The following is a 25774-nucleotide window of genomic DNA, read 5'->3' as shown; positions in this document are numbered from 1 at the left end:
GGGTCTTGGACAGCCTCAGAGCTGACCCCTCACCTGGAGTTTTGTCACCATGTCCTCAAACAGCTTCTGGGCCTCAGGGCTGCTGGGCTCTTTGAAATAATCCGCAATCCCAATCTGGACCACAATGGACTTGAGGTTCCGGCAGATGCCTGAGAAAAGGTGAGCGAAGTAGGGGCGTGTTTGGCCTGGGCTGTGGAGCTGCCTCCTCTCCTCTCACTAATTAATGAAATCAGACAATCAGGTGCCAGCTACCGGGAACACGACAGAGGAGAGCAGACTCATGCCACCTGGGGGCTGGCGACCGGATGCGGGGAGAGGTAGATGGGGCTGAGGCACAGGAGAGGCTGCATTGGCCTCTGGGAGGGTGAGTGGGCAGCCACCAGCTGTCCAAAGCCTCTAGGAACTTCCCTGACACAGGGGGCAGCTATACCATGGTCTGGGCATTTGGGGATGAATGGCAAGGAACAGAGTGGCTGAGGTGGGGCTCGTGGATCCAGGCTGAAGCACAAAGGAGGGGGAGGTGGGGCAAATACTTGGGAACAGAGGGCTTCAGGGACTGGATATGGCGTGAAGTCGGGGGAGGTAGAGGAAGATCAGGCGACTGAGAAGGGCCTGGAGGTCATGATTCTGGAGGCTGAGCAGTTAGTTCTGGTGGTAAAGTCCAGGGTATCCCATGTGGCTGAAGGGGGAGGAAGGTCTTGGAAAGAGGGTCAAGGCACCTTAGCGCAGTTGGCATGGGGTCCTCTCAGGAGCCAAAGGGTCCTGGCTGGTGGTCTCCTTGGGCAGGAGCAGCCCACACTGGGTGCCAGGTCCTCAGTGCAGGTGGAGTAGTGACTGAGAGTGGAGTGGGTGGTTTGAGAAAGGTGTGGAAGCCAAGGAGGTATGATCTGGAGTCCAGGGAGAGAGGAGTCTTCACCCTGAGAACTGTCCTTGGGGGGGCTTCCACATATCATCTCATTTAATCCTCTCACCCATCCTAGAAAGTCAGCTTAGAAGATGGGAATACAGGACTCAGAGAGGTATAGTAACTTGCCCAACATCACTCAGCTAATAAGTAGCAGAGCCAGACCTGGGACCTAGGTCAGTCAGGCTCTAGAACCAGTGCTCTTAACCTGTCCCCCTGCCTCTGCCCTTGGCTGGAGACCCTGATCCATCTGCCCCAGTGATAGTTAGGCTACCTGCTGACAGGGCCCCGTGGCAGGTGATAGTCGTACCCTGCCCCTCATTCCCCCAGTGCTCACTGTTGAAGTGCAGTAGGGCCTTAGGGGTGACGGGAGTCGCCGTGAGCACCAGCATCTCCAGTCCCTTCAGGCCTTCCCGGCAGACCTCTGCTGCCACCTCCTGGGTGATCTCTGACACGTGGTCAAGCTCCAGGACCTGCAGCCGCATGCAGTTTCTTGCTAGGAAGAGGAAGAAGGGGGATCCTACTGACACACTCCCCAGGTCACCCCTGCAGCCAGCACCCTGGCTACCACCCTGCCACCTGCCACCACCCAGGCTGCAGCCCCAAGCCCCTGTGGGATTTCACAAGGCAGCACTGCACCCATGCCTGCTTCCCACTACCCACCACCCCAGTCCAAGGAAAGACTCACCGAGTGATGCCAGGCCCTGCACCCCACAGCCGGCACCCCCGACCCCCAGGGCCCGCAGGTGGGGCCAACAGCGACCAATCATCTGCAGGCAGCGGTTACTGAAGCGTGTGGGCTGCTGGCTGGAGAATGGGAAGGGGGAGCCGTCAGGGAAGTCTCTGGATGCTTGATAACCCAGCATGCTCCTCCTGTGGGACCCCTCCCTGACTCAGGCAAGCATTCCTCCAACAACCCAGTAGGTCAAGTCAGAGAACCAGGATCATCCCTGACTCCTCTGCCCTCATCTCATCCACCAAGTCCTGCAGATTCTGATTCCCAAGCACTCTTTTTTTTTTTTTTTTTTTTTGAGACAGGGTCTCAATCTGTCACCCAGGCTGGAGTGCAGTGGTGCAATTTCGGCTCACTGCAACCTCTGCCTCCTGGGTTCAAGCAATTCTCCTGCCTCAGCCTCCCGAGTAGACAGGACTACAGGCATGCACTACCATGCCCGGCTCATTTTTTTGTACTTTTAGTAGAGACAGGGTTTCACCATGTTGGCCAGGCTGGTCTCAAACTCCTGGCCTCAAGTGATCTGCTGCCTCGGCTTCCCAAAGTGCTGGGATTACAGGTGTGAGCCACTGTGCCCGGCCTTAAGTACTCTTGAACCCACAGTTCAGACCACCATTGGCATTCTCTGGGTTAGCACTAGTCTCCCTGCATCTCATCCTCCACACTGCAGATAGGGAGCCCCTCATTCCTACATCCACTCACTCCGCCATTCAGCAAGTGGTTATCAAGTCAACAACAACTGAGCTAGGCCCTGGGGGTACAGCGGTGACAACATAGACATGGTCTTTACCCTCAAAGAGTGGACAGTCTCTTTGGTGGCAGAAGTTGTGGGGGGCATAGAACATTAACAGTCTGATCTTAATCCCTTTCTTAAAATCTAAAATCCCGCCAAATAGCTTCCAATACTTTCTAGATAAAATGCAAAAAAACCTAAATTCCTTAGCAAGGCCCTTCCTGATTGCCCCAACTTTCCTTTCCATTCACACCAAATGCCATTTCCCTAAACACTTCAACCCTCAACATTTGCCCAGGCAACAAACATCTCTCTAGCATCTATTATGCATTTGGTACTAGGGATACAGAAATGGACATTCCTAGATTCTGCCTTGAGAACAACCCATCTGGTGGAGGAGATAGAAATATAAAGAAATTATTGCAAAGTAGGGCCGGGCGCGGTGGCTTATGCCTGTAATCCCAGCACTTTGGGAGGCCGAGGCGGGCAGATCACCTGAGGTCAGGAGTTCGAGATCAGGCTTGCCAACATGGTGAAAGCCCGTCTCTACTACAAATACAAAAATTAGCTGGGCATGGTGGCCCATGCCTGTAGTCCCAGCTACTTGGGAGGCTGAGGTAGGAGGATTGCCTGAACCTGGGAGGTGGAGGTTGCAGTAAGCTGAGATTGCACCACTGCACTCCAGCCTGGGCAACAGAGCAAGACTCTGTCTCAAAAACTAAATAAAAAAAAAAAAGAAATTATTGCAAAGTAGATGACAGAGGGGTCAGGGCAACATGCAGTGGGGATTGAGGCAGGGGAGCAGTGACACACTCTACCCAGGGTGTTACAGAAGGCACACTGGATGACTGGGAGGAGCTGTCGCGTGGAGAGAGGCAAAATGTAGGGAGCAAAAGAGCCTGGTGTGTTAGAGGAACTCCAAACAGAGTGAGAAATGATTTCATAACCTGGATTCTCCAATGACCAGCTCTTTCATACACTGACCTCCCTGAACCACCTTTCGTATGTCAAACAAAGCTGGTGGTTTTTAGCTGGTGTTTACTGAACAATTACTGTGGACCCTGCAGGCTTTGTGTACCTGATCTCATTTGGGCGAGCAAGAGCCCTAAGGTCCATAGTTCCTAATACCACCTTTACTTTGCAGCTTGAGAAACTAAGACATGATTGAGATTGCCAAGGTGGCACTGCCAGTAAGCCAGGACATGACCCCAGGTCTGATTTTATCTATTTATTTATTTATTTATTTATTAGACGGAGTTTCCATCTTGTTGCCCAGGCTGGAGTGCAATGGCACGATCTCGGCTCACTGCAACCTCTGCCTCCCAGGTTCAAGCGATTCTCCTGCCTTAGCCTCCCGAGTAGCTGGGATTACAGGCATGCACCACCACGCTCGGCTAATTTTGTATTTTTAGTAGAGACAGGGTGTCTCCATGTTGGTCAGGATGGTCTCGAACTCCAGACCTCAGGTGATCCGCCCGACTCGGCCTCTTAAAGTGCTGGGATTACAGGCGTGAGATACCGTGCTCGACCAACCAGGTCTGATTTTAAAGCCCTGCTCCTAATGCCTCAATGGACAGATTAATGTGTGTGGATCTGTCCTAACAGCTTGTGGAATGGGCTCAGATCTGCTAAGTCCTCAGCCCCAGACCAGGCCCAACCGTGTCCCCCCTCCTATCCCCCAAACCTGCCAGGGCTCACCAGGGGTGAAGTGGTGCCACTTGGAGGGAGACGATCTCTCTGCAGCCTGCGCCCAGGGCCCAAATGACCTCGTGGCCCACGGGGTCTGTGGCACTCCTGTGAAAAGACAAAGCTGCTAGTCAGGCAGCAGGGTGGCTTATACTGGTAATCCCAACACTTTGGGAGGTCAAGGCCGAGGTTGGGGATCGCCTGAGCCCAGGAGTTCCAGACTAGCTTGGGCAATACGGCGAGACCCCGTCTCCATTTAAAGAAGAAAAAAAGAAAGAAAATATACAAGACAAAGCTGGAGTCGCCCACAGTGGTGGCCTCTGCTCTTGTCAAGGCTTCCTTTCCTTCAGCCATAGAGCTCTTGGATCCCTTTGCTTGAGAACCCTGGGGGAGGCTATGCAGCGCCTAGGGATCCGGTAGGACCCTGGGCCTAGAGGGAACAGGCCATGCTTCTAGTCGGTTGACCCACCTGTATGTGACAGCCTGCAGGGCACGGCAGTAGCAGCTGGCCAGCCAGAGCGAGCGATCGGTGAGGATGTTTGGACAGTGGGAGATGCGCAGGATCAGCAGGTTCCCCCCAGCTGCCTTCAGCAGGGACTCCAGCCCAGCTTCCAGGCAGCCCCTAGGGATGACCAAGAGGTCAGAGAGCTGGCAACCTCCTCCTCTGGGAAACATCCTTAATTCCAGGTCTGTGGCCCAACAGCACCCACCACCCACCCATCGCAGGCCTCACCGGGTGCTCCGGGCATACTCCTCCTTGCTCTCCTTCTTTCCCCGCTGCCGGGGCTTCAAGTTCTGCAGCGTCAGAGAGTGGGCCTGGGTGCACCACTGAGCCAGCATTGCCAGGAACTGCGGGGGAGGGGAAGGGCATTTGGAGATGAAGGGGTCTGAACTTGGTTGGCTGGAGGTGGGCCAGCCCCAGGATAGAAGGCCCCATGAGAGCATTTCAGGGAAGCCAGGTTGGCATTACAGTGTTGTAAGGGTTGCAAGGACCAGACCTCAAGGGGCCAGATTCTACCCAGGGGGAAAGGTGGGTTCACAGCAGGGCACAGAAGGCAGGCAGGGGCAGGTACCTTGGAGCAGACACGGGCATTCTCAAGCAGCACCCTTGTCCAGACTGCGGGGTGGCGGGCCACGAAGCGCCAGTCCCGGCAGACCTCGGCAGCATGCAGCAGTGTGCGCGTGTCCAGGTAGGTGAAGATGCAGAAGAGGGCAGCTCGCATCTTCAGGATCTCTGGGCTGATGACCTCATTGGAGCGTGAGGGGCTGACCCTCTCTGCTCGCCGACCCCGCCCACTGCCTCCCTCGGGGCGGGCTGCAGAATACCAGGGGTTCAAAAGTGAGTGTGGAGGGTCAAGGCTGGTGTGGGGATGTGTGTGGGGAGCTGGGGCAGGGTAGGATCTGCAGAGGAATGGACATGCTGTGGTACCAGGGCCTAGGGAGGAAGGAAAAGGGGCCTCTGCCTCCCTGTCCTTTGCGGTACCCCATCTCCAGTTTTACAAATTACAAAAAGGCATCCCTTGTGTAAACTTCCTTTTTAAGGTTATATATCATTCAAACTCACCCCCTACAAGAGGCAACACATCAGATTTGGAGAGTGAAAGGGGTTCGGGGGGCGGTGGTGCTGGAGTATAAACCAGGCCTCTGGAAACAGAAGGCAGGCATGGGGCTGCCCAGAAGATGGGGTGTGGCTACACCCCTGACCCTAGCCCTCTCACCTCCCAAACCACCCACATATGTGTGGTGCCTTCTGTGAATATGGTGGGGGGCCTCTCCCCCACTGCACCAGGGGCTTCAGAGTTTGGAGGCAACACTCAACTGTTCTCCTGTAAATGTTGATGAGCCTACCACGTGAATGGACCCCCCTGTCCCCCAGATGTGGCATCCTTGTGCAACAGACAATCTGAGCATACTTGTGCCACTGCAGCCCTGCCCTGTCACAAGAGTTCCTGCCCCAGGCTTGAAGGGCGCTATGTAGGAGGGGTGGGCAAGTCTGGGGAAAGGGGAGGGGGGTGCAGGAGCCCAGGAGATTCACTGCCTCAGACCTGTGTCCCCCTGCCCAGCCTTCCGGGACCTACCTGAGAGCCGGCAGCTGCTCAATGGCCCAGCCATAGCAGGCCCGGGGCGGGGCGCATCCAACGGGCCCTCAGCCTCTGACTCAGTGGTTCGGGAGCCAACGTCGGAGACATCACCCTCTTCCCCCTCAGTGCTGTGTCGGCGGGGTCTGCGCTGCCAGTTCTGGATGGCCTGGCGCCGCAGGCCTGAGCTGCGAGGGGGCTGGGACCGCTCTGAGCCCCCGTTGGCAGCCTGGGCCCGTGTGCCCAAGCCCCCAGGGCCACTGTCCTCAGGGGCCCCCTCCTCTGGCCTGGGCAGCTCCAGACTGTCACTGTCATAGCAGCCTGAGCTCTGGGATGCGGCTGGCACACGGCTGGAGGCCCTGGGGCAGGGTGGACCACACAGTAAGGGGTAAGAGGCACCAGGCCTACCCAAACTCCCCATCCTGCCCCTACCATCAGCTGAGGGCAACCCACCCGCCCTGCTTTCCAAAAGCCCCCTCTGGGTGTGGAAAGGCAGACATACGTGACCCAGGGAGGGTAGGGGCAGGAGGGTGACACAAGCCCCAGACAGGCCAGCGGATCCTTCCAGGGTGAGGGTGGGCTGCATGGGGTGGGCTGGGCCCAAGGCTTACCCTGTGCTGGGAGAGGAGCCATGCCGTGACACTGCATATGTGTTAGGCACGGCCGGGCCCACGTGGTGTTCTCGCTGTGGGCCCCCAGAGCAGGAGGTAAAGGAGAGGGGCGGAGGAGGCAAGAGGATGAGCAGGAATAGCAGGGGAAACAGGGCAAAAGATGGAGAGGAGATGGGGGAGAGGAGAGAGAAGGGAAAATAGTTGGGAAAGATGGACAAATGGACAGATAGACAGCCCAGAGAGGCAGGCTTACCAGCCCCTCCCCACACCCACACAACACCCCGGACCCCAGCTTGTGGCTCCTGGACTCTCATTTGCAGGGATGGGCAGAGATAGCCCCCGAGGGCTGGGGCCACTGAATCACATCTCACTACAGCCTCGGGGGCTGGCACTGGCACTCCTGCCCAATCAAAGGGGCTCCCCTGTTCCTGGCATCTGCTGGTGGGGTAAAAGCCAAAGAAGGGGCGAATGCGGCATCATGGGGGAGATGTCCAGCCACGTGAAAGGTGAGGTTGTGGGGGGCCAGGTGTGCAGGTAGAGGAGGGAAGGCAGGTGGGCACTCACCATTCTGCCTGGGCCCCGGGCATTGGGGCCAGCACCACCGCCCCCACCTCCACGGCCCAGGCTGGCGCTGGGCGTGCTGCCACAGCTGCTGCTGATGACCTGCAGCTGCCGCTCGGCACGGTCAGCCCGCTCAAGGAGCTCCTCAATGAACTGCTGCAGCCGCAGCTTGGCGCTGGCCTCCCGCGCCGCCGTCTCCTTCAGGAACTGGTCGATCTGCACCACCTCCCTGGGCCCAGAGCAGTCTCTTACCCCAGAGCCTCAGCCTGCCTGCCCACCCACCCTCTGGAGGAGAGCCTGGCCAGTGCGGGGAGACACTGGCACAGCTGCCTGCAGTGTCTGCTTATGGTCACATGGGTTCCTGCAGAACAGGCCTAGCACACGGCCCCGCACGATGACACATACAGAAATGCATGCATGCACTCCGAGCCACACACTCACACCCCACCCACCTGGCCCCAGACCCTGCTCTCCACAGAAATACTGCACACCCTGCTCTCCACAGAAATAATCAGGCATACTCAGTCCCACACAACCCCAGGCATACATACATCCCCACACACATGTACCCCATGTACATCCATATGCCATAACCAGACACATCTCTCTCATACAGAAACACAGACATGTTCAGTCACATGTGCATGTCCTTCAATACCCGGCATCCCAACACAGAACACTCCTAGGCACACACTTAGAGCCACCAGCCATGTCACATATCCCCACACAGAGGCTCATTACACAGCCCCAGGCACAGCCTCACACATTCATGTTTGTGTAGTCACATCATGTTCCAGCTTGGGCATGTGCTTACATGTGAGACACGCAAAGAACCATTGAGGCACAGTACCACCGACACAGTCAAACATACTTGCAGGAACCTTCAAAAATACACACTAAGTCACATCAACCCACAGAGGAATACACTCAAATGTGGAAGCATACTGATAGTTTGCACCAACTTGTAGGAGCTGCGTGAACACATGGCACACTTAGAATCACATGCATACTTACTCCCAAATGCATTCCCGGTTGTTTGTGCATCCATTCAACATTTATTGAACACCCTCTAGGTGCCAGGCACTGTTCTAGGTATTGGGGAAATAGCAGTGAACAACTCCTGTCTTTATGGAGTTTATATGACAATGGGGACACATAAATAACATCTATATACAAATGCTCCTTGGCTTACAATGGGGATACATCCCCCTCAGCCCATTGTAAGTTGAAAATATCATCAGTCAAAAATGCATTTAATGCACTTAACCTACCGAACATCAGTGCTTAGCCTGGCTTGCCTTAAATGTGCTCAGAGCACTTATATTAGCCTACAGTTGGACAAAGTCACTCAACACAAAGTCTATTTTATAAAAAAAAGTGTTGATCTCATGTAATTTGTTGAATACTGTACTGAAAAAAAACAGTATGGTTGTACATACTGTTTTTCATTTTCATACAGTACAGTTTCTACTGACTGCATGATGCTTTTGTAGCATCGGAAAATCAAAAAATTGTGTCAAACCATTGTAAGTCAGGGGCCATCTGTAGTTCATAATCCTACATTTAAAGACCAGAGAAATGAAGAAGATTGAGACAGATAGAAGGAATCCCAAGAGTGTCCCGGAAGCCAAGTGAAGAAGGCATGTCAGGGATCAGCTATGTCAAATGCCACCAATGGGCCAAGTAAGACGATGGCTAGGCCTTAGCAACAGGAAGGTCGCTGGTGACATGGGGACCCTGGTAGAGGTGGAAACCCGATCAGCCTGGGTTCAAGAGAGAAAGTGAGGAAAGAAATTGGAGACAAGAAGTATAAACAAATACAAGGAGTTTTCTGTAAGGAGGAGAGAAAAGGGGCAGTAGCTTAAGGGGAAGGGGGTTATGGCAGATGGGAGAAATGACATGTCTGTATGCTTTTAGAAATATGCAGAAACAAAAAATCGGATGATGGAAAAGGAGAGGGGAGAGTTGAGCTATATCTTTGGCTAGGCAAAAGAGAAGAGGATCTGGTGCCAAAATGCAGGGGTTGGCTTGTCTAGGACAGAGAACGAGAAAGGCAGACTTCACAAAGAGGCACAGGGTCACACTGCCATGTCCTCACAGTACCACATATCATCATGACACTCTTGGCCCCACATACATGCTCCTGGCCACGGATCCTCTATTACAAAGCCATGGCCACATACAGACACACTCAGGCACGCCCACGGTGGTGGTGGTGGCACAGTGACCCGCACAAGCACAACCACTCACAGGGCCCCGAGGGTCTACTCACTGCTGCTTGCGGCTCAGCTCCTGTTCCTTGTGCACCAGGTCCTGCTTGAGTGAGGCCAGCAGCTCTACGCTCACGTCCACCTGGCGGGAGAGCTCAGACGCGCGCTCCTCCAGCTCCTCCTTCTCGCGCCCGAGCCTCGCACTCTCCTGCCGCGCAGTCTCCAGTTCGGCCGCCTTGCGCTCCAGCTCGGCCTGCAGCCGGCCCACCTGGCCCGCGATCTTCTGCTCCACCTCCTCGCTCAGCCGCTCCAGCCGCCGGTCCACCTCCAGCTTCTCCAGCGCGCGGATCTTGAGGCGCGCCAGGCCCTCTTCGTAGGCCACATCAGCGGGTGAGGGGGACGCGGGGGAAGCGGAGGCAGGCCCGGGGCAAGGGCCGGGGACGGGGCCAGGCGGCGGCGTCGAGCACGCCGAGGACGCCACGGACTTGCGGGCGAACAGCTCCCCCAGCGGGATCTCGATCTCGCGCAGCGCATAGCGCGCTGCGGCGGCGGGCACAAGGCCCGGCTCGGCCAACTCCTCACAGGGCAGGCTAGCGGGCACCAGGTCGCCGGGGAAGTGGGCGAGGGGAGCGTGGTGATGGTGGTGGTGCAGCAGGTGCGGCGCCGCGGGCGACGGCCCGGCCGCCTGCTCCTTGCCCTGGAAGGAAGTGCTCTCGAAGACCTCTCGCCGGGCGCCGGGCACGGCCAGCAGGGCGGCGGGCTCGGGAGCCAGCGGGAAGCCCGAGGCGGCGGCGGCGGCGGCCGCGGCGGCGGCGGCGCCGTCGCAGATGCTGTTGGTCTTGGAGAGGATGTAGAGCGTCTCGTAGGTGTGGCTGTACTCCAGGTGCGCGCGCAGCGACGACAGGCTCCGGAAGCGCTTGTGCTCCCCGCAGCGGGGGCAGCGGTACGGCAGGTCCAGCGAGGCCATGGCCCCGCCGCCCCCGCGGCACGCGGGCTCCACCGCGGCCGCCCCGCCGGTCAGCCGGGCGCGCTCATGGGGGACCGCGGGCGAGGCCCCCTGCGGGGTCAGGAAGGCTCAGGGCGCCCGCGGCCTGGGGCGAGGAGGCTGGAAGAGACGCGATGAGTCTTAGGAAGAGGGTATCGCTGCTCCCACCCTGGCTCCCAGCCCGGAGCCCTCATCCCCCAGCCATGAGGAAATCAGCATTGAGGGGCAAGGGGAGACCTCCCAGAGGAGGCTGGCCTGCTCTGGCACCTGTGCGAGGGCCTGTATGTGTGCAAGAGAGAGCGAGAGAATGAGATAATCTGTTTTTAAAGGGGCAGGCGCGTAATCACTTTTATTTATAATGGTTCCAACCTGGAAACGACCCAAGTGCCCATCAATGGTAGAACGGTTAAACTGTAGCATATTCATGATGGAATCTACCCAGGAATAAGAAAAGAAACTATTGGTACACAGTGACATGGATGAGTCCATCCAATATTATGTTGCATGAAAGAAGCCAGACCAAAGAGTGCATGCTGTAGAATTCCAGAGAGATGGAGTTCAAGAACAGACACAATTGATGATGAAGTCGGCATAGAGGTCCCCAGCTGGGGGCTACATGGACTAGGAAGGGGCAGGAGGCAGCTTTATGTGATGCGGAGAATGTTCTCTATCTGCTTTGAGTGGTGGTTATACAGTTGTGTACATATTTAAACAATCATCAAGCTGTATACTTAAAATGAGTGTAAAAATCCTTGGAAAGAACATGCATGCTTATTTTCATTTTTTGCAGACTGCACCCCCACACAGGCTGGAACTATTGGTACCACGTTGCAGTGACCAAGACATCACTCTACCTAATGACATCGCATGTGTCACTGTTTGTTCTGTCCCGACTTCTGCACCACATCCTCCTATCCCTACTACTCCAGGCCCTTAGGTCTTTTTCTCAGACCTAGAAAAGGTGAGGTAGGCTTCCAGTAAGTGTCCCTGCCCTGCCTTTACCCCAAGGGCTTTATTATCCATCCTCCCCACACCCCTTTTGGCACAAGGTCCCTCCATCCCCCCACCAATTCTGGCATCCCAACCCTCCTCACTGTCAACTCCTGCTGCCCCTCCATCTCTGGCTTCTTGTCACTCTTCTCCTACCTTGTGGGGTCTCCATCCCATTCCTCACTGCCATCCTCTTCCTAACTGCCTGCAATAGGGCTTCCACTGCCCTGTGATCAAGGTCACAGACCACCTGCTGATCAGACAAGCCAGTTGTCATCAAGGGTCTTCACCTACTTGGTCCCATGGCCGATACTGTTGACCCCTCCATCTTCACAGCTGCCATGAGCTTTCCTGTCTGGATTTTCCCCTGGGTTCTGCAACTTCCTGTTCTTGCTGCCTTCCTAAACGTCCTCATTCCCTGAGGTCTGCCTCTGGAGCCCTCCATCTCTATTCTCCCCCTAGGAAGGCAGTCAGCTTCCCTCACACAGGTTTACTCGCACCTGTAAGCTCTACTTCTCCATCCTGACCTGCCGCATAGTTGTGTTGCCTTCTGGCATTTCCACAGGATGTATGGGTGGATGTCTGTTCCTTTTGCCAGCCCAGCATCCAGTCCTCCTCCTGGTAACAGCACCCTGCTTTGACCATAGGGAACCATCCTTCCCCACTTTCTCAGTCCACATGGTCTTGGGGATATGACATAGACCTGGCAAATCAGTTGTGGGGTAAACATAGAGCACCAAAGTTGAGCCAGTGAGCCCCAGGACTGTTCTGGAATGACTGAGGGAAAGCATTGTCTTTGGGATCAGGTTTCTAAGCTGATGGAGAAGGCCAGAGCTGCTGGTGCCATCCTTTCTCCTTTTGGGAGGAGACACCTGGGAATGAAGCCAACCCAAAGAAGCAAAACTTAGATGGAGAAACACATTCCTCACAGACACTGTTTGAGAGCCTGGCCTGTTCAGTTACACAAGCCAATCAATTCTGCACTCCCCCCCCCCCCCAACTTCTTTTTTTTTGAGATGGAGTCTCACTCTTTCACCCGGGCTGGAGTGCAGTGGTGCAGTCTCGGCTCACTACAACCTCCCCCTCTGAAGTTCAAGCGATTCTCCTGCCTCAGCCTCCCGAGTAGCTGGGACTACAGGCATGTGCCACCACGCCCAGCTAATTGTTGTATTTTTAGTAGAGACAGGATTTCACCATGGTGGCCAGGCTACTCTCAAACTCCTGACCTCAAGTGATCCACCTACCTCAGCCTTTGAAAGTGTTGGGATTACAGGTGTGAGCCACTGCACCTAGCCCCTATTTCCCTTTTTTGCTTAAGCTAGTTACAGTTGGATCTGTGTTACTTGCACCCAGAAAATATCCTAACCAAGAAATTAGAATCAGAGATGGAAATTTTTAATAGATCCACAAAAGAAATTAGCTGAACTAAGGAGGGGGGCATAAGCTGGCACTACTTCCCCCATTCCCCACTCACAGGTTGGTGAACAGAGCAGCAGCAAAGCAGATGATTAAACTGTCTCCCACCATCCCTGGAGCTCAGGCCATGTACCTACCATGGCTGGAACATTAGGGGATTTGTAGAAAAATGTCAGGATGTTGGGAGTGTCTTTCCAATGGCCTCAGTAAGGTCCAACAAGCAAGAGACACACTCTGGTTGAAAGGAGCCCATCTGAAAGCAGAGAGGAAGAAAATTTGGGCTTGCCCAGAGAGGCCCTTTCTGCCTGCAGCCAGTAATTCAATATGGCTGAGAGTCAGATAATTAAGAGCCAGTTCTTTGCTTCAAGCTAAAGTCAGCTCAAGCGAAGACAAAGAGGCTGGGAACTAAGAGGGAGATAAGCCTGGGGCCTGACAGGTACTCAACTCCTTGGGCCCTGCTGAACCCTTCCTGCTGTGCCCTCCCAGCTGGACAGAAGCTTCCATTATAAGCAGCCTTCCATTGGGATGCAGCTTCAGTGAGAAGGGGCAGATGACCTTCTGCCTCCCTCCCCAAACTTGGAGTTTGCTTTGCCCTGTGGCAGAGGCCCAGCTAGAGGCTGCAGAACCAAGGGCTCCTGGGATGGGCAGAACACTGGGGCCTGTTGCTAAGAGATAACCCCTCCCCTCATTCTACACCACCACCAGGGACTTCATTCAAGAATCGTAACTTTCATAGAGGTCTCTAGCTTTGGTTAATAGCTCTGGGGATAACCAAATGCAAACTGACTGAAAAGCCTCCCAGGGATTAAGGGGATTGTATTGCCTGAAAGCCCCCACAAACCAAAGGATTGCTCAGCCCCTATGGTTGCCCTGAACCTCCCCAAACATGCACCCTTCAATGCCCCTCTCACAGAGACAGCAAAATCAGAGCAGTTAGATTGGTGTACCAGGGAACCTCTTCCTCACCATTCAGTCAAGCATGTGGACCATGGTCCAGGTTTTTTTCCTCACCCCCCTCTTCAACTAGGAGGGTTTTTCTTCTTTCAGCTATACAGTTTTCTCTCCATCATTGTAGTTGGGCCTTAAATGGAAAGACCATGAGCTTAGTACCTAACCAAACAAACAGCCCCTTGCCATTGCCAAGATGTTGAATTGGGGATAGATGTGGTAACTGGGTGAAAACTTGGAATGTCTCCTCCCAGAAGTGGGATAACTGTGCTTTAAGTTTGGTGAGGGATAGTTGCATTATGATAAACAGGAAAATATTTTTTAAAATTACACAGTAAAGGGGGTCTGTGTCGATCTTTGACATCTAAGAAGTGAAATACAGTGGACTTTTATTGTTTTTGCTGCCCGGCTCTAGTCCCTCTTTATTGTGAATTGATCCCCAATTTTCCCTTTGAGAACCATTGCCTGCACTTTGAATAGATTTGGGTAGGGCTGACAGCTTCCACTGGCTCCCAGGGAACACACATGACCTCAGTCTGTTCCATTAGAATCACAGTGGTCAGGTCAGTAATGGACTCATTTCTCAATCTGGGCCGATACAGTCACTTCGGGAGCTGTGCTCAGTTGGTAGGCTGTGAGCCTGGAGCCTCTTGTGGCCATTTTTGCCCTCTCTTTGAGACAAAAGTAAAGGACCCCTGATGATATTTGAGCATCCACATCCAGATGTGCCTGAAGCTCTAACCCAGGACTTGACCATTGAGAAGGGCTGCAAATGTTTTTGTAGCTTTTATCATTTGGGTCGGTTGCCAGTCTCTAGTAATGAGACTCCAGACTAACACAATGGCCCACAGTGTCAAAAACAAATCCCAGACTTCTCCTCACCTACTACCCAGCACCCCTGTTTCCTTTGGTGTTACTGTCCTCCCAGCCACAGCACTGGCCATCTTGATTTTTCTCTCTGCTAACCATCAAGACCTACTGGTTTTTCCTTCCAAGTGCTTTCAACCCAACTGTTCTTTTCTCATGCTTTGTACTCTTCCAGGCCACAGCCTCATCACATCTAGACTGCTGGCCCAGCCTTCAGTCCCGCAGCTCCATTCCATCTGTAAAGGCATCGGATTCCTCTGCTCAGACTCCTTCAAGGGCACCCCCATCCACTACCAACTGCAGCCAAACTCCTTAGCTTCACGATCTGGCCCCTGTGCTCTTGCCAATTTGAAACTGGAAAGTGGCCTGGCTGTTTCACTTGCATGTCCTTGATTGTGATGGCTGGACAGTTTTTCACACATACACTGGCCATTTCTATCTCTTCGGTAACTTGCCTGTGCACTACTTTGCTCATTTTCATACTGAACATTCATATTTTCTTATCGATTTACAAAAGCTTTTAATATTATTGATCCTGTGTCATTTATATACCTCAAATATTTTTCTCAAGTGTGTTGATTGGCTTTTACTTTTGTTTATGGTCTTTATTGATATACTAGAGTTTTAAATTATGCCGCCGTAAAATCGGATTTTGTTATTATGCTTAGGAAATCTCTCCCTACCCAGAGATTATAAACAGTTACATATGTTTTCTTTCGATACTTGTGATTTCCTTTTTTTAAAATTCCAGAATATTTTTTAGAATTAAGGGCTTTAAACAAATAGCCCTAATACCATAGACTGACAATGACTTGGTAGTATTAAATACTTTAGGCTGTATGATTTCCTTTTTCCTTTTGGATTTTTTTTTTTTTTTTTTTTTTTTAGAAACAGGGTCTCACTATGTTGCCCAGGCCGGTCAGAAAGTGCTAGGCTCAAATGATCCACCCACCTCAACCTCCCGAAGTGCTGGGATTATAGGCCTGAACCATTGCATCTGGCCTACATTTGGATTTTTTTTTTCTTTTTTTTTATTGGAAACGGAGTCTCGCTCTGTCGCCCAGGCTGGAGTACAATGGTGCGATCTCAGCTCACTGCAGTCACTGCAATCTCTGCCTCCCGGGTTCACGCCATTCTCCTGCCTCAGCCTCCTGAGTAGCTGGGACTACAGGCGCCTGCCACCATGCCTGGCTAATTTTTTGTATTTTTAGTAGAGACAGGGTTTCACTGTGTTAGCCAGGATGGTCTCGATCTCCTGACCTCGTGATCTGCCTGCCTCAGCCTCCCAAAGTGCTGGGATTACAGGCATGAGCCACCGCGCCTGGCCCTTTTTTTTAAGACAGAGTTTCACTTTGTCGCCCAGGTTGGAGTACAGTGGTGTGGCGATCTTGGCTCACTGCAACCTCCACCTCCTGGGTTCAAGTGATTCTCCTGCCTCAGCCTCCCAAGTAGCTGGGATTGCAAGCACCCACCACCACACGTGGCTAATTTTTGTATTTTTAGTAGAGACAGCGTTTCACCATGTTGGCCAGGCTGGTCTTGAACTCTTGACCTCAGGTGATCTGCCCACCTTGGCCTGCCAAAGTGCTGGGATTACAAGTGTGAGCCACCACGCCTGGCCCATTTGCATTTTATAACCCAGCTAGAAATTTTTGGTGTGCATGGTGTGATAGGAATTTTTAAAAACCAACTTTCCATTATAGACATTTTCACACATGTTCAAAAATAGAGAGAGTATTATGATGAACTCCTAGGTACCCATCATCCAGCTTCAAGAATTCTCAACTCATGGCCAATTATTTTTCATCTGCACACTACTTCCCTGCGTCACACTTGCCCTGTCCCCACTATTGGATAATTTTGAGCAAATCCTAAATATCGTATTATTTCATCCATAAATACCTTAGTATATGTGAGACAAGCCTTAACTTTCTTTTTTCTTTTGGACAGAGTTTTGCTGTGTCTCTCAGGCTGGAGTGAAGTGGCGCAATCTTGGCTCACTGCAACCTCCACGCCCTGGGTTCAAGTGATTCTCCCGCCTCAGCCTCCTGAGTAGCTGGGATTACAGGCGTATGCCACCAGGCCCAGCTAATTTTTGTATTTTTAGTAGAGGGGGGTTTCACCATGTTGGCCAGGCTGGTCTTGAACTCTTGACCTCAGGTGATCCACTTGCCTCTGCCTCCCAAAGTGCTAGGATTACAGGCGTGAGCCACCACACCTGGCCAAGACTTAACTTTCTTTTTTTTAAAAAAATGATATGTAGTAGGCTAGGTGTGGTGGCTCACGTCTGTAATCCCAGCCCTTTGGGAGGCCGAGGTGGGTGGATCACCTGAGGTCAGGAGTTCGAGACCATCCTGGCCAACAGGGTGAAACCCCCTCTCTACTAAAAATACAAAAATTAGACGGGCATGGTGGCAGGTGGCTGTAATCCCAGCTACTCAGGAGGCTGAGGCAGCATAATCACTTAAACCCGGGAGGTAGAGGTTGCAATGAGCCATTCCGCCATTGCACTCCAGCCTGGGCAACAAGAGCAAAACTCCATCTCAAAAAAAGACAAAAAAATGGTGTGTAGTAATTGTTTCAACATCACCATCCTTTAGGTATATTAAAACCCAAAATGTAGCCTTGAGAAGTAAATCCAAAACATGGTTCTTTGAAAAGACCAGCAAAATAAACAGCTCTCTGGCAAATCTATTCAGAGAGAGAGAGAGAGAGAGAGAGAGAGAGAATGCATTTATATATAACACATGGGGGAAAAAAAAAGATAACTGCTGGCACAGAGAAGATTTTCTTAAATTACTACCAGGTACAACTCTTGGCCAAAATTTTTGAAAATCTGGGTAAACTGAATGCTTTTCTAGGAAAATATAAATTATCAAAATTGACTCAAGAAGAAATAGAAAACTTGAATAGACTAATAACTATAGACAAAACTGAAGAAGTTGGCAAAGTGACCAGAGATATTCTAGAGTTCACACACATACAGAACTGTTCAAGAACAAGGATATTCTATAATGTATGGTGAGCCTGGTGTCAGGATATCTGTGTGTATCTGTTCATCCTGACTAAGTGCTGGTCCTTCCTGTGGGGGGCATCTTTCAGGGCCCCAGAAGTAGCCAGCCTTCTCCCCACCCTGCCCTCTCTCACCATACACTTTTGAAGTGCCCCTTTTTGCCTCACAGCATCCTGCTAGCCAGGCTGCCAGACAGCAGGGGAAGGGGAAAGTCTGGGGGTATCAGCCTGTGGATGGATGTGTAAGGTGGAGGAGGAGAGGGACTTCTGGGGTCCAGGTGCCTCTTCACCCCAGGCCAGCCCTCCTCCACAGTTGCCCTCCATCTGCTGGAGCTGAGGAGTGACTATAAATCTTAGGAAAATTTTTGTCTAGATTTATGCACCTCCTAAGCGTGAGCCTGAAGCTTTGCTTGAATGCAGGCAAGAGGGCAATAAAGGCAGGGGGAGGTAGGACAGCAGGAAAAAGGAAAACAGAAGTGTTGTTCAAATTTCATCACAGGTCTGTACTATGAGCACCATGACAGAACAGTTGAAGATTTTCCTTTGCATTCTTGTGTCCCCAAATCAGCAACCTCTGCAGCCCTAAGACTTGCCTCCTTTTTTGGCCTGGCCCTGCCTCCAGACCTGTGGTGCTCCTCGTATCTGAAATGCCTATCTCAAGCCTACTCTCTTTCAAGTCCTCATCAAGGTTTTCTTTGGATAGAAGGATTCTACAGGCTGAACTAATCAGAGGTACTTTTTTTTTTTTTAAGGCTTACAGGTATGTGAGTCTTACCTCTTCAAACAAGACCAACCATCTTAAGATGTGTGTCTTCTGTAGCTCCTGTTTCCTGTCACATTCTCACACATTGGCTTTGCCAGCAACACAGATCATCTTGCATTTCTATGGCTTCCACCATCATGTGGTCACTGATAGTCCCTGCAGTGGGCATTACGATTTTCATCTGCTCAGCAAGTCTTCTTCACCTTTTGGTAATAGCAACATCTCATCCTTTCTTTAGTGAGCTGCCCCTCTGTACTTTATGTGGTTGTGGCTGGGTTGTCAATCCTAGTAGGTGGGCACATGACCCAGGCCTGGCTAATCACAGTATTTCTATCTTCTTGGCCACAGTGATTGACCCAGGGTTGAGCACATTCCTCAAGCTGAGCCAACAGAGTCCTCTATTGGGAGTTTATATGAAAGATAAAGTAGTCCTCTTGTCCCTCTGGGATCCCATGCTAGGACAGTGAAGTTGTCTATGGCCTTGTGCAACCTCCACCCATCACATGGAGAAAGCCCATGCATGGTGGGGAACAAGGTGGCAATACTCAGAGGAAAGCTGAGCCAAGAGCTGTAAAGTCCTCACCACATCTGTGAGGACCTAGGTGTCTAAGACTCATTCATTTCCCTTCTTTCCAGTTATATGAATTGGTAAATTTACTTAAAGTAGTTCAGGCTGAATTTCTGTCCCTTGCAATCAAGTGTCCTAACTAATAGTCTCCCAAATCTGCATTTCTAGCCTAGACTTCTCTCCTAAGCTCTATTCAAACACGAATTTATTCTATATCTATTTACTGAGTACCTACCCTGTGCCATGAGCTATACCAGGTGCTGTGCTAGGTTTGTTGAGGACAAAGACAAACAAGATCCAGTCCTGGCCTGCAAACAGTTTGTTGTCTCCCTGGGCTGACTGAGGTGTTAGAGTATACAATTATGAAATAAACATTATGCAAGAGGCAGGCACGGGATTCTACACTTAACTTGAGGAATTGGGGGACTGGGGAGCCCCCAGAGGCGGTAGCATCTAAGATGACTCTTGAAGAGCAAAATATAATTGCCAGGTGAGGAACAGCAATTATGAGGTTGGGGTAGGAGAAGAAAGACATTCGGAGCACATGAAACAGCATGTATAAGGGCAAGGAAGTGAGAAAGAGTATTCCTCCTTCAGGGAACTAAAATGTAAGCTCCTTGAGGATAGAGACATTGTATATCTCAATCACTGCTGTTTCTCCAACACTTCTAACAGTGCCTGGCATGGGGCAGGTGCTCATGGGGTAGTGTTTGTAGAATGAATGAATGGCAAGGACTTGATCAGATTTACAGTTTAGAGAACAAAATACAGAGAGCCAAGGTCAGGAAGAAGGTTGTTGGAACACCGGAAGTGGAAACTATTAACCACGGTAGCAGGAGTGCAAATGGGGAGAAGGATGGATATGGGAGCAATTAAGGAAGGAGAGTCAAGAAGGCCTGGTGACAGAATGACTGTGGCAGGTAAGAAAGGGAGGACTCAAGGATGAGGCTTGGGTTTGGGTCTTAAGCAACTGGGGAGATGAGGATGTGACTCAGTAAGGAGGAAAAATGGAGGAAGGCAAGTTTTGAAGGGAGATAATTTTGGCTGTGGATTCCATGAGGTTGAGGTTCCAGTGGGCCGTGGAAGTAGAGATATTCAGTACATGAATTGCAACACGGAGCCAAAAATACAGTTTTGGCAACTTAAGGGTAAAAAGGAAAGTATTTAATCAATGAGCAAGTCCAAGGGAGAGGGCTCAGAGAGAGGGGAGCTGGGGGAAAAGATGGACCCTCAGAGAGGCAGAAGAACAAAGAGGTTCCTAAGAACCAGCAGCAGAAATGGGAGTTCTGGCAAGGAACGTTAGGGAAGAGAGGATGTCCAGGAGAGGAGTGAGCAACAGTAGAAATAATGTTGAAAACTCAAGTAAGAGCAGAAGAGGCAAGGGCCCACTGGGGACTTTCAAGACTGCTGCTTTGATGGGCCTGGCTGATGTGGGCTGAGGAGTGAGTGAGGTAAGGACGTGAGGAGACAATGAGTGAATACAAGAAGCTCAACTGTGAAGAGGAGGAGGCAGCATGGGAGAATCCAGAAGCAGTTTCTAAGATGGGAGTGACCTGAACATATTTAAATGCTTCTTAAGGCTAACCTAATTTTACTCTATATCTTCACTTCCGCAGGCCCGAGGCACGAATAATTCAATGCCTTAGACCTGAAATGTATAACAATTCTTTTTTAAAAAATGCTTCTTAGAAGCAGCCAGTAGACAGGGAGAGGATGAAAAGGGTGCTATTTCAATGTTGGCGGCTCAAAGCTTAACGTGACTAATACTGAACTCACAATGCCCCAACACCCGCCTTCAAACATTCTTTCTCATGGTTCCCATCTCAACCAATACCCATGTTATATACTCAGCACCCTGGATAGCGACCCCCCCTTCCCCCGCCCCCCAACCCCAAAACGCCGCCCCGTCAAGCCATCTCAGAATTCTCAGTCCCCCTCAGATCTCATCAATCACTGATTTTTGTCCACAATAACTTCTAAATATTTGATTTTGTCTACTTTTCCTAAAGCCACTTCCCCAGTTCAGACCTATATCCCCTTCTATCTGGACCACTGATATTGTCTAACTGGAGTCTATAAATCTCCCAGCTTTGAATTCTCACAGCTTCCAAAGTTTTCTGCATATATTGATCCAGTCATGTGACTTTTATTCTAAAAACATTTCGGAAGGCTGGCCGTCTTCTGAGAGGTGACATCCACCCAGGCTTGCCCACCCTCAAGACTGGCTGGAATCTAACCATCCCTGAGCTCCGCCCACTCTAGCTTTTGTCTCTGCTTCTCTCCCATGTGTGTTCTTAGGGTGCCCTACAAGATTTTGCTCCATGGGGAAATGCCAAGTCTAGGCTCATGCTGGTCCCTCTTCCTGGGTCTCCTGGGCCTGAATTCTGCAGGCCCAGCTCAAATGCTACCTTTTCCATCAAGCCTTCCTTGACCTCTCCCTCTACAGCTCAAATCACATCACTGCATGAATCACTCCTTACTGCACCTCTTCAAGGATGTGGTAGCAGGCATCACATACTGATAATCATGGACATGTTTGCACATCAAATACCTCCTAACACATACACTGGAAGCAGAGACAATACAACTGATTCATCCTAACACACAGTAGATATCAGTATGTTGTTAGAGGAATCACACTGAATAATGGAGAAATTGATTGACTTCATGTAACCAAAGCAATTTCCACCACTTGTTATCATGGAACTGGATGAACTGGTTACAATTAAGTAAATCCAAGAATCACCTTGAATAACAGGTGGCTTCCTGGTTCTGCTGGTCACCTACTGGGAGGTAAGAGCTTGCTGTGTCTTCTCAATGCTGCAGCTTTGCTCTAGCTGAGCTCTTAGGCTTAGGGCTTGTCTGCTTCATTCCATTTTATCCACCCAGCAAACGATGTCCAGCACAAGGCCCATGTTAGGCACTGGGTACACATAAATGAATGAGAGTTGTGCCATTAGGGTGCCTGTAGTTTAACAATCAAAACAGTGAATACTTATCTACTAATGATTCTGGTCAGACATCATGCTATTCACTTGGTCCTCACAACAATGCTGCCAAGTAGGTGGTACTGCTTCCATAGTAGGATGAGGAAACTGAGGCTCAGTGTCCAAATCACTTGCCCAAGGAAGGCCTGTAATGGACTGTTGCTTTGGTGGTTCCCAATGAGACATGCCTCCCAGTATTCCTGTCCTTATGTGCTCTCCTCCCACACTGACTCAGGGATTGGCCATGTGACTTGCTTTGGCCAACTGGACATTTGCAAGCCTGATGCAGGCAGAGGCTCGATCAGCAGTAACTTAGGACTTGTCCTCTTGGAATACTCCCTCTTGGGATCCAGCTGCCACATAAAAAACTTGGGCTAGACTAGCAAATGATTAGATGCCATGTGTATTAAGACCCTGAAGAATGAGAGGCTATTTTGATGTCCCTCTCCTGTTAGGCTCTCAACATAATGCAGCTGTGTGAGAGTCTACGTGAGACCAGCAGGGCCCACAGCCACAGACACAGTCACAGCTGACCCACAGACCATGAAGGAATAATAAATCGCTGTTGTTTTAAATCCAGAAATTCTGGGGTGGTCTGTTACAACCTAATGAATAACTAAAACCATGATAAACTAGGATTTGAACCCAGTACTACCTGACTACCAAAGCTCATGCCCTTGGTCTCCACATTGTGTTCCTTCTGATTGAGAGTGGAACATCATACTAACAGTGTAATACACACAGGTTGGCCCATGGTAGCATGCAATAAATTTCTTTTTTTTGAGATGGAGTTTTGCTCTTGTTGTCCAGGCTGGAGTGCAGTGGCATGATCTTGGCTCACCCCAACCTCTGCCTCACAAGTTCAAGAAATTCTCCTGCCTCAGTCTCCTAAGTAGCTGGGATTACAGGCATGCACCACCACACTGGCTAGTTTTTGTATTTTTAGTAGAGATGGGGTTTCTCCATGTTGGTCAGGCTGGTCTCGAACTCCTGACCTCAGGTGATCCACCCGCCTCAGCATCCCAAAGTGCTGGGATTACAGGCGTGAGCCACCGTGCCTGGCCTAATATTTGTTAAATGAATGGATAAAGGGTATGATAGGCCACTAGAGAGGTAAAGAGATCTAGGGAATTCAAAGGCAGGATGGTAATTACTTTTCAACAACCATCACCCCCTTCCCATTACAAATATTCCAAAACAAGGCTGGGCACAGTGGCTATAATCCCAGCACTTCAGGAGGCTGAGGCAGGAGGACTTGAGCCCAGGAGTTTGAGACCAGACTGGGCAACATAGGGAGACCCTGTCTCTACCAAAAGAAAAAAAATTAGGCAGGTGTGCTGGCATATGCCTGTGGTCCCAGCTGCTTGGGAGACTGAGGTGGGAGGATCGCTTGGGCCCGGAAGGTCAAGGCTGCAGTGAGCCATGATCACTCCACTGCACTCCAGCCTTCGTGACAGAGCAAGAGCCTGTCTAAAACAAACAAATATTCCAAAACAAAAACAAAAATGAAGCCATTTAGGCATTCCTAAATCTAGAAACAACTGTGTGGATATCACCAAACTCCCTCTCTGTGTCTGTCTCTTTCTCTGTTAAATTCAGATCAGGCAAAATTGAGAAGGTAATAGAGTTTGTTTTCTGGTGGCCCTGCCTCCCGGTCCCCACCTCCCCATCACATTCATGGCATCTTCTCTCTTCATCCCACTTGGCCTTCAGGGCCCAACAGTTCTTTCCCTCTCTTTCCATATAAAATCCACATGCAGAAAAGGGGCTGAGAAGGTGGAAATTACAGAAATGGGGAAGGAAGGTTTGGATGTTAACAGATGGATTTACAAGCCAAAGAAATGAAGCTCTAAGCTCGGTACTTTTAGGAGGCATCTGCCAGCAGGTGGAGGTATCCTAAGGATGGGGGAGGCAGCCGGAGTTGTCCCCATTATACCCCTATTAGGCCCCTGTGGGTGGGGAGTAAAGGAATGTCCACTGCCTCTATAAATCCCTCTGAATCCCCCAAGAAGGCTGGGGCTCTGGCTCTCCACACCTGTGGCTGTGGCCCCAACATGTATACCTCCCAGAGTAGTCACTCCAGCCTGGCGAAGACCCTCAGGGGTCAATGCATCCAGTCCTCTGCCTTCTAGCAGCCCTGGCACTGCTTTTTCTGTTCTAAGCCCTCCCTTACTCTCCTGCTCCTGCAAACAGGCATACACCTCCCAAGGTCACACACAGGCTCCAGAACCTGGATCCCACACCCAGAAAACCATCTGGGCCCCTCGCTGCAGAGAGACCTAAGGAGAGAGCAGGCCCACACAGTACTCGCTGGCCGACTGTGGGCAGTGCACACAGGCCCCGTGTCACACACACTCACATGCAAGGCAATGCGGAGGGGCGCACACATTCAGAGACACTGTGAGCACTGTCACCAGTACAGGCACTGGATGTGAAGAGACAGACACATGCGTGCACACACATGCACACCTCCAGACTATCACACGTGCACACCGGCACGCACAGACACCCGCACAGGTGCCCAGCCAGGCCTCAACACCAGGCCCCTCCCCCAGCCCCTCAGAAGCCGGTAGGGAGGGTTGGGGTTTCAGGGCGCTTCCCCTCCCCCCTCCCTCTGGCCCCTGTTCTCCAAGGTCCAGAGTCCCAGTGGGGTTCTGGAGCCCGCCCCCGCCCCAAAACCTGGCTCAGGGAGCGACAGGCGAGAGGGGGGAGGGGAAGCCTGGTCTCGAAACGTTCTGATTTTAATTTCTTAAATTAACCCCTTCCCTGCCTCTGGTCTGGCCTGCCCAGAATCCCTCCCTGTTGGGCGGCCTCGCGGGCCTCCGGAGGGCTGTGAAGGAGAAGGAAGGGGAAGAAGGGACAGTGGCTGGGGTCCTCCCTCCTTCCCTCTCCGGGAGCAGTCCCGCAGCGTGCCCGCGACTCGCCCTTACCTCCTCCACCCCGCGGCGAGGCCAGGCCCAGCGGCCCAGGGCTGGGGACGCAGAAGAGCCCCCGCGTGCCCGGTCCAGACGCAGGGCCGCCTTGGGGCCTCGGATCTCGTTCCCCTCCGCAGCCTTGGGTGGCCGCCGCGGCTAGCGCCCCCGCCTCCCTCTCGGGGAGGGGGCGGCCGAGCCTCCCAGCCAGTCGCAGCGGGAGGGGCGCACGAACCCGGCGGGAGGAAGGATGGAGGAGGAGGAGGAGGGGGAGGAGGGGGCGCGCGGGCCGAGGAAAGCAAGGGAAGGGGGAGGAAGGCAGCACGGAGGTGGGGCGGAGCCGGCCCCTCCTCCGGGGCGGGCTCTCCAGTGAGCTGGGGAGCGGCAGATGCGCCCAGAAGCGGCTGCGCCGGGACCCCACGTTTTCCGCTCAAGGTGGTTTCGATGGGGGAGGGGTCTTCGGCGCCGCCCTGGGGGTGCAGGGATGGCTCGCGCCGCGCTCCTCCCGGGTCCCAGTCTTCCCGGCTCCCGGCACCGCCCAGTGCATTCCCCGCCCTGGGCACCTCCAGCTGTGGCTTCTGTTGCCCACCTTGAATCAGGGCCTCTCCGCCCTAACCCTAGCACTCTGGCTTGGGCCTGCTTCCACGCGGGGGCAAATCCGGGGGTGGGCGGTTCTGTGAATCCGGAAGGGGGCGGGCGCAGGCGCTACTCCTGAGACATGCGCCACGGTCCCTAAGCGGCCTCATGGGCAGCGCGCCTGGGTCGTGCACTCGGCGACCTCGGGTCAGACGCTTGGTCTCCGCGGAGACC

General features: G+C 52.2%; 1 protein-coding gene across 2 annotated transcripts in view; it reads right to left on the bottom strand.

The window, feature by feature from the left end:
- The window catches only part of FBXO41 (F-box protein 41), a 29757-nt gene extending 4462 nt beyond the window's left edge, over positions 1-25295 (bottom strand). Inside the window, exons 1-16 of one of the 2 annotated variants that reach the window (XM_063789012.1) lie at positions 24983-25295; positions 21812-21988; positions 18510-18653; positions 13874-13988; positions 13045-13160; positions 9579-10621; positions 7310-7535; positions 6746-6819; positions 6135-6493; positions 5130-5371; positions 4790-4905; positions 4526-4678; positions 4069-4164; positions 1593-1711; positions 1242-1400; positions 34-149 (exon numbers count right to left, since the gene is read on the bottom strand). In XM_063789012.1, the coding sequence (XP_063645082.1) occupies positions 34-149; positions 1242-1400; positions 1593-1711; positions 4069-4164; positions 4526-4678; positions 4790-4905; positions 5130-5371; positions 6135-6493; positions 6746-6819; positions 7310-7535; positions 9579-10483 (2565 nt within the window). In that variant the 5' untranslated portion in view covers positions 10484-10621; positions 13045-13160; positions 13874-13988; ... (1 more) ...; positions 21812-21988; positions 24983-25295. The remainder of the gene's footprint in view (positions 1-33; positions 150-1241; positions 1401-1592; positions 1712-4068; positions 4165-4525; positions 4679-4789; positions 4906-5129; positions 5372-6134; positions 6494-6745; positions 6820-7309; positions 7536-9578; positions 10622-13044; positions 13161-13873; positions 13989-18509; positions 18654-21811; positions 21989-24982) is intronic. The other variant, XM_016948779.4, reaches the window with a different exon arrangement.
- Between the last annotated feature and the right edge of the window lie 479 nt (positions 25296-25774).

Source organism: Pan troglodytes, chromosome 12 (genome assembly GCF_028858775.2).
Source record: "Pan troglodytes isolate AG18354 chromosome 12, NHGRI_mPanTro3-v2.0_pri, whole genome shotgun sequence".
Lineage (NCBI taxonomy): Eukaryota > Metazoa > Chordata > Mammalia > Primates > Hominidae > Pan > Pan troglodytes.
The sequence above is the reverse complement of the archived record's forward strand: the minus strand, read 5'-3'. Positions and strand labels throughout refer to the sequence as shown.